A 10,839-nucleotide genomic window follows, 5' to 3' on the forward strand; every position below is an offset into this window, starting at 1 on the left:
GTAGGACAGGGATGGGTTGGTAAATCGGTAGGTGATTGATGCTTGAAGGATCAACAAGATGCAGCTATCTAGCCATGCATGTGTGGCAGCTGATTGGTGATGAGTAGTACTACCACAGACCTAAAGTTTGGTGAGTTGTGTGTTTGTTAGATCTCCTGGGGATTTTTTTTATTAGGGTTGATTTGTATATATCAATGGCTAAGATAATCTCTTTCTTTTTGAAAAAAAACATTTGTTAATTAATTGAACGAAAGGTTGTTGAAAAAGCAAGGATCATCTATGAAATAGTTTGCTTTATGTACAGACAGAAATTAAAAAAAGAAGTCCTATGTTTAGAATGAGCCGAAATCAATATTAGAGGGAAGGAATTACTTTGTTTTTGTTGAATAAAGCCCTATCCAAAGCAATTGTTTTGTTTATTTGAGCTCCCACCAGAGTGGAGTGGGGCCGGGACTTGTGAGGACGAGCTCACAGACATTAGATTTTGCACGGGTTGCTGCCTAGCAGGTCCTTCTTTCCCCTCCACCATCGTTTCTCTTCCTCCCCTCTCTCTTAGATCTTATCACACGCAGAACACATCAAAGCCATTAATTCTGTGAGGCACACATGCCTTCTGATGAGGGATGTAGGTCCCGATCTTCCGATAGTTATTGATAAACAGTCGATTTGGGCAGAGTCGCAACACAACTCGATCCGGCTTCTGAATGAACACGCTACTGAGCCCCGCAATCGCAGCACCACGTCTCCTCTGGTTATCAATCGTGCTGAAATCCGGTTGACCTTGCCGAGAAGGCTAATCCCTGTATACTAATCGAAGAACACAAGCAAGAACAAGATAGATTACAACCAAATTGCATATGAATGATTAATCACTTGAATTTGGGGTTCCACAAACCAATCTAGCGGCAAAACTGTTCTTGACTGAATAATATAAGCAAAACCCAACTCTATACGATGATGGCTACTGAATTAATATGATTAGGGACGTCCTAGGGTTGCCCTAGGGCGCACACCCCACTGGGCTAAGCCCACGACACAATTACAGAGCCCAAAACTCAAAATCAGATTCGGACTGGATGAGATACGTGGCTTGTTTTGCAGATTCCCGGTTGCCCTAGGGAGCACACCCCACTGGGCTAAGCCCACGACACAATTACAGAGCCCAAAACTCAAAATCAGATTCGAACTGGATGAGATACGTGGCTTGTTTTGCAGATTCCCGGCAGCTCGGTAGGAATTTTGACGTGGGACCAAAACCATCTGAAAGTAGACTTCATAAGCTTTCCAACAAGTACTCATGGGCCCCAAAATTCCTTCTAGATCAGCGGCTAGGTCCGTTTGAAGTTGATGCTGTCAGGATGCCCGAATCCGAATCCAAAACGTGTAGAACTTTATCTCTTGTCTTCTATGGACCAAAAGTGATGTGGTGAGATAGAAATAGACTTGTAGAAGGTCTTGGTTTGGTCCCCAATCAACTTCTTTAATCATCCATGCATTAGTTACACTCGGTCTCTTTTCCTTCGCCCAAGCAAGTATCTCTGCAAACAAAAACACACCAAACTCATTATGTAGCAACGTTTGTTCAAATATATAACATGCATATGCACCTTTGGTTGATTAATACATAAGATAGTCATGGTTATATCTGAGCTAGTTATGTCCTCATCATCTGTACAGTAGCATACTCTCTCCGTCTAGATTCGTTGTACGAGGTTGTTTTTTTTTGACAGAGGGAGTACACGTACCTACGAAGGCATGGGCTCCCCCAGCCAAGCTAGCAACGAAATTCCGACATAATGGGATGAGGCACTATTCGCCATGTGCTTGTGTTGTTCATGGCGCCTAAGGAATATATATACAATCGAGACCACTGCTTTCCATGGTCTCAACGTGCCACATAGGATAATATCACACACAAAGACCACTTCACCCATAATGCAACTCCCTTCATTCCAAAATAAACTCCCTTCGTTCCAAAATAAACCAATCTTATATTAGGATGATATCCAGATACGTTGTATTATCACGTGTCATATCTTAGTACAAGATTGGTTTATTTTGGGACGAAGGGAGTACACTCCAAAATATTTTTTGCATTTTAGCATTTAGTAATATAAGTGTCAGCCCTTACAATGGTATCTCATTATCAACTTTTATATTTAAGACGTTATAACAATAAAAAAGATACATAGATACCCTAACCAACACATGGACCCATTGTCAGCCTCTCCCACCTCCTTTTTCTCTCCCCTACCGCACTCTCTATACCCATCAGCCACTAGTGCCAAAACCCATCCCATTCTCTCTAACGGAACGACGCCTCCTCTTCCACGGCCGAAGCGCCACCTCTCCCTCCCCCCTCCTTTATCAACGGTGGTAGACGATCCCATGGCAACGACGGATCCCCACGGGGTGAAGCATCTCTATGAGTTTGTTGGCCTCCCCTTCTCCTTCTCCGTGAGTGTCGGTGATGGATCCCCACAGTGACAGCAGATCTAGTCGAGAGCTCCCTTGCCTCTCCCTCTTCCCATCATCTTATCCTCTGGCGACATCGGTGACAGATCTGAATGTGGCCCACGAGCTCGCCAAATCCTTCGAAGAGCTCGTCAGGAGTCCTTGGTGGAGGTGGGGAGTAGCGACTCAACCTCGGCATAGTCCTCAATGGCGGCGATGACCACACCAAGTCTGTTCTTCTTCTTTCCCCCACAGCATGTCGCGAGCCTCCAAACTTCTCAATGTGTGGCCCCGAGCTGTGGCTTCACAGCTCTTGAGCTGGGGCAGCGCCAAGGCCACTAGAACCTCTATAGGTCAAGAGCGGTATCGCGAGACCCCGATCTCCACTAGCACGGGCACTCTCGTCTCCGACGTGAAGGCCCGAGATCACTGTCCACGGTGTTGCGTCAGACATGGCCTAGATGACGTTGGCGACAGCGTTGGCACTCTACACTGACACGATATCCACGTGAACCTCCATGTGTCCGCCAGGTCATCATCATCGCCTCGTAGTTCCCTCAGATCCCCTTCATCACGCGCACAAAGCCGCACAAAGCAACAAAAAAAAGAACAGGAGAGTCCCAAGCGAGAGGAGAGGAGAGGGGAGGCGATGGGGAGCGGGAGCAAGAAGAAGAGCGGAGGAGGGGATGACCAGAGGCCGCTCCTCTGGAGGCTCCCGGAGGTCACCTCCACCGAGCTCGGCAAGATCGGCCCCGCCTTCGGCCTCGGCGTCGGCTGCGGCGTCGGCGCCGGCGTCGGCTTCTTCGGCGGTAACTTCTTCCCCCCTTCTCCTTTGTCCCCAAAAGGTCGAATCTTTCATGTGTTTCGTTGTTCCATCAGCCGATATTCTTGGCTCGTGTGCTGGGTAGATATCTAGATGAGGTTGGGATAGCTCGGGGATTTAAAGGAGGTTTTTTTTTTTTGGGAGGGAATGGGATAGGGTTTTTCCTAAACCTCGTCGTGATCGATTCCTGTGGATAGATTGGTTGGAGCTGATCCAAAGAACTGAATTGATCGATGTATTGCTTCGATTGGTACTAATTCTAGCTGATTTCTGCATTGTACAAGTCTCGTCGAGGAAATCCATTCGCATGATAAGGATATCGATTATAGATAATTTTGGTGTTACATACAGAGATCAGCAAGCTTGCCAGTGGGTGTAGTGGTATCATTAGGAGTTTAGGGTTTATCCGAGGTCTGTCTCAACAGCAAAATTTTGCTGCCAAGGAGTCTAATTTCAGAATTGTATCTGTAATGCACTACAATATCATCAGTAAAAAAAAACTTAAATAATATGTTTATAATTTAATATCCTGGATGGCTTGGAATTCTTACTCTTATGCCTAGGAATTGAGAATTTCCAATTGTTGGCTCTAAATTCTTTGAACTGTAAGTTTGATTGTCTGAATAATAGCTTAAATAAAGATCATCATTAGACATTCGTTATTTGCTTGCTGTTAAAACGATATTTAGCATAATGAGATGCACCATTTGCTAACTCTTGGTGCTCATACACAATGCTTTCACTTTCCTTGTATTGAATTTTGAGATAGTCATACTTCTGCTTATAAAAATAACGACAGAATTAGAGCTACATATGACTGGCACCAAATATCTGTGACAACACACACATCTTAAATTGATACTAGATTTTACCAATATTAATGAATCTCAACACGATAGATATTTGTTCAAACACTATCATTCATTCCAATATGGCATAGATAATCATTAATTAAATACTCATCCAGATTACTGCTGGAGTTCAGAATCAGTACTTGCTTAATTTTTCTCTTTTACTAAATTCACAAATTATGTGAGCACACCTCACTCATTCCTTCTTTAATTTTACTGTCTGGTGATATTTTAAACTCACATTATGTCCATGTAACCATGACAATTCAATCCCTTTTTTTCCATGGATGGTGTATAATCATTTCTTTTTATGAATGTTTAGGTGCAGGATTAGGTTATGGATTTCCCGGACTCACATTAGGCTTTGGAGTTGGAGCTGGATGTGGTGTAGGATTTGGCTTTGGTTATGGATTGGGGAAAGGAATTGCTTATGATCAAAACAAAAGATACTCTAATGTTGGCACGATGTTCCAAGAAGCTCCAAGTCTTCCGATGTAAGTATTGCGTGGACATGGAAATATTTGCCAGGATTTGTGCTGATAAATCTGTTGCCTAAAATTGTTGAGAACTGCAGCTACAGCATGAGCCTGAATTCTGCAATAGTATTTTTTTTCCCTGATAATGTTGTGCCCTGTGATTATTTTCTGCATTACCAAAGATTCTAAGATTGAGTTTGAATGAATGATTTTTTGAAGTTGTGATTCAGTAACCATCCACCAGAATAATTCTGTTCAGTTATATATTGTTCCTGTTTCCAATTATATTTCAAATGAGTAATGCATAATGTAATTCCATATTCTGTTAATTATTGTCCTGCATTATGCATGGTGTGTGGATTGAGCAGCAATCTGGAAATATAGCTGTCATGAAATGAGCAGTTTCAACAGTCTGTTCTGTGAATTACTTGTAGATATTGATTATAATTGAGTCATGTGGAGGGACGAATTACATTCAAGGACAGAAGTTGGACTAGATTAATGGTATATTTTGAAGTGAAAAGATTGTTGAAGTTGTCAAAACTGTCTGTCTACTGGATTGTCAGTATGACACTTTGGCTGGGAAAGAAACAGAACCAGAGCATGACTTTTTAGAATGTCATGGAAAAAATGGAACCTAAGTGACAAGTTTATACTGTAGGACTGATTCAAGTCCAAACTTTCATCATTTTGGACAGTAGACAGAATCTGACTTTTAATGAGTTAGCTACACTTCATTCGTCTCAGCTATCCAAAATTCTATATATATCTAAAAGCTTTAAGTTTTGAACACAAAATGAGGTGGAAGTATGAAATGCAAACCCATAGAAAGCCATGGATACTATGTTTGTGCTCAAACACCATGAATTATGTTTTCTCGTATTAATTTTTGCAACAATTCAAACTTGGTGAAACAAAGTTTCAGGGATAAATTGTTCATAAAAGCCCTAACTTGGTGGAAATTGCCTAGAGATATGATTTGACCACCTAGTCCCTCAACTGACCAGTTTTTAGAACCTAGTGCAGATTATTCGGAGACTTGTTCCTTTCAGATGTCAACAACAAAATATCAAGATATTTGAAGTGATAACCAAGTTATCCTACATGAAAATAACAAAAAGAATAACTTTTTTCTGACTCCTAAAGTCCTAACTCACACTACAATTTTTTGTTAGTTACCGTTGTTTTTGAAAGCATTGCATAGTACAGAACACAGCTATTACTGTTCTCAAAATCCTGTTCTCTTCTGGGAAGAAAGATTGCAATTCTTTTCATATAATTACGTGTTATAATGATTAGTTTAGTCACAACTAAGCTGAAGGCTGAAGCAGTCCTCATTCCATAGTTAAATATGTATTTGTTGGAGTACCATTTAGTCTCTTATTATTCTACTGATGAAAGCAGTGGAATGAAATACACTATATTTTGATGTTCTCCGCAAAACCTTTGACATCTGGGCAGTACTCTACTATTGTGTCCTTAATTTCGGATGATTATTTTCTGCTGATAATAAAAACGCTAATTCTTTCCACCAGTTTTTTTGCCATGGTTGTTAGACATACTGTTCAGCTGGCGCTTATTGTTTTCTGGACCTCGATTTTTGTTAAGCATACATGGATCAAGCTAAATTTGGACTGTGCAACAAGGTGTGCCTATTGTTGTGTTGCTCATCCTTTCTTCATTGTCTCTGTTGCAGGGACACCGTTGCTGGTTTGGTTGATGAGCTGGTTGTGAACACCAAAAAGCTTGTGAGAGCAACTTCAAAAGAGATTGAAAAATGGCGTTGAGCTTATAATTGCCTCCATCAGCTGTGTCAGCCTATGAAAACTGGGTTATCATTGAAGGTTATAAGCAAGTATGCTGTTGTCTTAGATGAAGGTTTAGGAGCTAGCCATGGGATGAAGCCTATTGCAAGCAGTATGCTATCTTAGATGGAATTTAGGAGTTAGTCGTGGGATGCAGACTATTGCACTGCAATGTTCTTTCTTATTCTTGTGTACATCAGTAATTATGTCTATATTTAATTAGGGTAATGAAATGCTATTGCAGTCTCTGCATGTTAGAAATCCCCCTGTGATGAACAGTGTCAGTTAGAATTCAGGAACAAAATATGAGACTGGTGATCTCATTTGGCTGCTTGTTATTACTCTGTTAATGGTTGTGCTCATCTCAGGCTGTGCTTTCTTGGATGAATTGATTCTGTGGAATTTTGATGGCATTAGGACATTGATATACCTTGATAATATCAGTTAATTAAATGTACATTAGTGTTCAAGCATATGTGTGGCCAGGATGTGTTGTCTTGGCTATATCTGCCTCTGCCCTCTGGTTGGTTCTGCTTGGTGTCTCTATCCATCTAATGTGGACCATTTTGGTCCTTCATGATGAAACAACACCACAAGAGGCCCTAAGTGGTGCCACATCAGCACCCTCATCTGCCAGGTTAGCATGGACTGCCCAATCAGATCCAAGCAACAGATAGCCCTCCTGGGCACCCAGCCAATGGCAGCTTCCATGGCTAAATCTTGCATGGGCCCACAACATCCTCCAAATCCCCATTTCCATCCATTTAAACTAGCTCTCCTTTCTCTCCACAAACGCCCACCACAGTCTCCCCCTTTCTGAACACAGCACCACCCCTTCTGCTGCATCTCCCACCTCCCTCTGAATTGTGGGCCTGAGGCGATGGCGGCGCTCGCCCCGTCCAAGATGCTCGGCACCCGGCTCAACTTCGCCGGCTCCTCCCGCTACGCCACCGCGGCACCGACCACCGGAGCGCAGAAGATCGTCTCCCTCTTCAGCAAGAAGCCCGCCCCGAAGCCCAAGCCCGCCGCCGTCACCTCCTCGAGCCCCGACATCGGCGATGAGCTCGCCAAGTGGTACGGTGAGTGAAATTGCTAAATCTGACGGCTGAAAATTTTGTGTTCCAAGAAATTTTTAAATGTAAAATTCAGAATCTTGTCGGTTTGAAAATTTTGCCTTGTTTTTGTTGTCAGGCCCTGACAGGAGGATCTTCTTGCCGGAGGGTCTCCTGGACCGCTCAGAGGTGCCGGACTACCTCAACGGAGAGGTCCCCGGAGAGTAAGTCACAAGCTCCCATTTTTCGCTGTCTTTTGCTGTAGTTTCAAGAAAAAAGTTTAGATCTTTTTGTGTGGAAAAAATCCAGACCTTTTTGTAGGCAGTACAAGTTGGGAATTTGAAACCAGGTGAAATGCTAGTACAGGTTGTAAACATTGTAGCATCAACTGGGAAATTAGTGGAGAAAATAGAGTACAAATGAAATTAGGACTTCTCATTGGAGAAGGAATAGTTTTGTCCCGAATTGCATTTTGTTTTCATGTTGTATAGGAAAATATTGCTGTTTAGTTTAGCTGTTCCATAAAATCAAAAGAGCACGGACTATCTCTGAAACAAACTAGCATCTGAATTTTCAGGTGCTCAATTCCCCAATCTTAAAGAGCAATTTTCACCTACCAAAAGTTCGATATTGTTCTTCACTTTTAGTTGTACAAGTAGCATGATGTTGCCACTCCACTAATAGCACACCAACATGAACAAAATGCTCATGAAAATGTAGGTTTCTTAATGCAACTAAACTAAATTATCATGCCCTTTGAACTTGCAGCTACGGCTACGACCCTTTTGGCCTCAGCAAGAAGCCAGAGGACTTCTCCAAGTAAGTAGCAGCGTTCAATCCTCAAATTCTTCTTCTTTTCAGACTCAAATTTTCAGATTCTTGTATCTGAGTAAAATCTGACAAAATTTTCACCCTGCAGGTACCAGGCCTATGAGCTGATCCATGCCAGGTGGGCGATGCTCGGCGCCGCTGGGTTCATCATCCCCGAGGCCTGCAACAAGTTTGGCGCAAACTGCGGCCCCGAGGCCGTCTGGTTCAAGGTGCGTGTACTAGCCACTGATCATCGGCAATTCAGCTAATTCGCTGATCACTCAAGCTCAATACCTGAATCTCTGAACTGAAGTGAACTCACTCATGGTATATGCAGACCGGCGCCCTCCTCCTGGACGGCAACACCCTCAACTACTTCGGCAACAGCATCCCCATCAACCTCATCGTCGCCGTCGCCGCCGAGGTCGTCCTCGTCGGCGGCGCCGAGTACTACCGGATCATCAACGGCCTGGTCAGTCAACTGCACAATCTACACGCCCTACTCTTACACCTTTTGGTTTTCGGTAGCACGCTTTCCAATTTATTAAATGCTATATCTCGTACGAAAACTTTGTATATGAAAATTGCTTTAAAATATCCTTTTCCAAATCTAAAATAATTAAAACTTAATTAGTCTTACATTTTTTTTGTTTCCGGTAGCACGCTTTCCAATTTGTTGAATGGTGTATTTCGTACGAGAACTTTTTATATAAAAATTTTAAATCCTCTTTCAAACTTAAAGTAATTAGAACTCAATTAATCAAACGCTAATAGCTTTCTCATTTGAAGTACCCTTAATTTATCTTCGATGAACTCAAACACGGGACCTTAGTTAGTCTACACTTGTTGATTTTGCTCGCTGATACTCACCGGAGATTCGCCGGCGATGGCGATGGTGGTGCAGGATCTGGAGGACAAGCTCCACCCAGGTGGCCCATTCGACCCGCTGGGGCTGGCGAGCGACCCGGACCAGGCGGCGCTGCTGAAGGTGAAGGAGATCAAGAACGGGCGGCTGGCCATGTTCTCCATGCTGGGGTTCTTCATCCAGGCCTACGTCACCGGCGAGGGCCCCGTCGAGAACCTCTCCAAGCACCTCAGCGACCCCTTCGGCAACAACCTGCTCACCGTCATCTCCGGCGCCGCCGAGAGGACGCCCAGCCTGTAAACATCTCGCCGCCGGCGACGCTGGCTGGCCTCAAGTTAATTTTAATCTTACCCGGGAAGAAGAAGGGAGGAGTTTGAGAAGGGTGGAAGAATGTGTTAAATGTACGTGTAAATTATCGTCGAGTTGGGAGATGAATTTGAAAACCTGTTCATTCTGATCTTCTGATAGGAAGGACCAAGTGTTTGGATTTGTGGCTGAGAAATATTTGCTACCTGAGTAAATTGTCTCGAAGTGGTTTTCATCATCGTTGACATTGCTGAATGGTTTCCCTGGATTTTTTTTTTGTTTCAATTTTGACTATTTGCTACTACCTGAGTAAATTGTCTCTAATAATGGTTTCCATGAATTTTGACTAGTGAGTTAAGTCGCCATTTTCTTGAGCAGTTTTCTGGAGGTCAGTCAGCTATAGTGTCGATGGCAACTTAATTTTTTTATATAATTTAACAAACAGTTAAACAGAAGAGAGGAAAACTGTGTTTTGCATACACAACTGTGACACACAAATCAACTCTCAAACAAGTAGACAAACACAGAATTGCAGATTAAGGTTGTAGAAGCTCATAGGCCTAGGCATGTCAACAAATTAGAGGGACATAAAGGTGTTGAAGGCATCAGATCAGAACCGAAAGAGAAGGCCATCGCAGATGGCGAGAGCCGAGAGCCATCTGAGAGAGCGATCCTGCAGACTGCAGTGACTTGGGCTACAGTAGCTCCCTTTAAGCTCAACTCACTCAAATGGGCCAAGCAGTCCAAAAATATCTCATTAATTAGGCCTAGAAAGATTATAAAATATTGTGCTATCCTTGTAACTATCTCTGATCTATCGAGGAATAAGAGTGTAAAACCATTTGTAAATGAACCCCTAAAGCTATAAATAAACACCAAGGCTTTGTAATTAGTAAGTTTTTGAGAATACAATATGAATAGTTTATTTTCCTTACACACATCCTTAGAAGCTTGTAGTTTTGCGAGAAGGCTTACTCTGCGAGATATCGTCATCTCACACACACGAGGCTTTTCTCTCTTCTTATACAACGCTATGGAACTCGGATACTGATCTAAAATAGAAGGGGCGCCTCCGATTACAGACTGAATAATTAGGAATGTGCACACATGGGGTAATAGGATGGATTGTAACCCCTCACGGCTAGGTCTCTCTTGGTTTGTTGGCCAAATTATTAACCAACGGTTATTTTGGCGTTCATTTTTAGGGGAAGGCATGCACACTTAACAACAATAATATTAATGCAAGTTTCCTCTCTCTTTTTATTAGAGATTTAAGTTTCCTCTCTAGACTTTTACCGTCTTTCATTGAAGCACATGGCCGGACTTCTCTGCAGTTAAATGACACACACCCCTCAGTTTCAGTATAAACTGTTCTTTTCTTGAATATTAATTTGAAC

General features: G+C 42.7%; 2 protein-coding genes across 2 annotated transcripts; both read left to right on the forward strand.

The window, feature by feature from the left end:
* The first annotated feature begins 3,084 nt into the window (after positions 1-3,084).
* LOC4350175 (uncharacterized) lies at positions 3,085-6,771 on the forward strand. The gene is made up of 3 exons (XM_015761671.3): positions 3,085-3,263; positions 4,451-4,622; positions 6,301-6,771. The coding sequence occupies exons 1-3, from the start codon at positions 3,104-3,106 to the stop codon at positions 6,389-6,391; spliced, it is 423 nt and encodes a 140-aa protein (XP_015617157.1). The 5' UTR covers positions 3,085-3,103; the 3' UTR covers positions 6,392-6,771.
* A 432-nt stretch (positions 6,772-7,203) lies between these two features.
* On the forward strand, positions 7,204-9,680 carry LOC4350176 (chlorophyll a-b binding protein CP26, chloroplastic). The gene is made up of 6 exons (XM_015761670.3): positions 7,204-7,488; positions 7,601-7,685; positions 8,230-8,280; positions 8,381-8,501; positions 8,609-8,743; positions 9,176-9,680. Exons 1-6 carry the CDS (start codon positions 7,290-7,292, stop codon positions 9,434-9,436), a joined length of 852 nt encoding a protein of 283 aa, XP_015617156.1. The 5' UTR covers positions 7,204-7,289; the 3' UTR covers positions 9,437-9,680.
* The last annotated feature ends 1,159 nt before the right edge of the window (positions 9,681-10,839 follow it).

This window comes from Oryza sativa, chromosome 11 (genome assembly GCF_034140825.1).
Source record: "Oryza sativa Japonica Group chromosome 11, ASM3414082v1".
In the NCBI taxonomy this organism is placed as follows: Eukaryota; Viridiplantae; Streptophyta; class Magnoliopsida; order Poales; family Poaceae; genus Oryza; species Oryza sativa.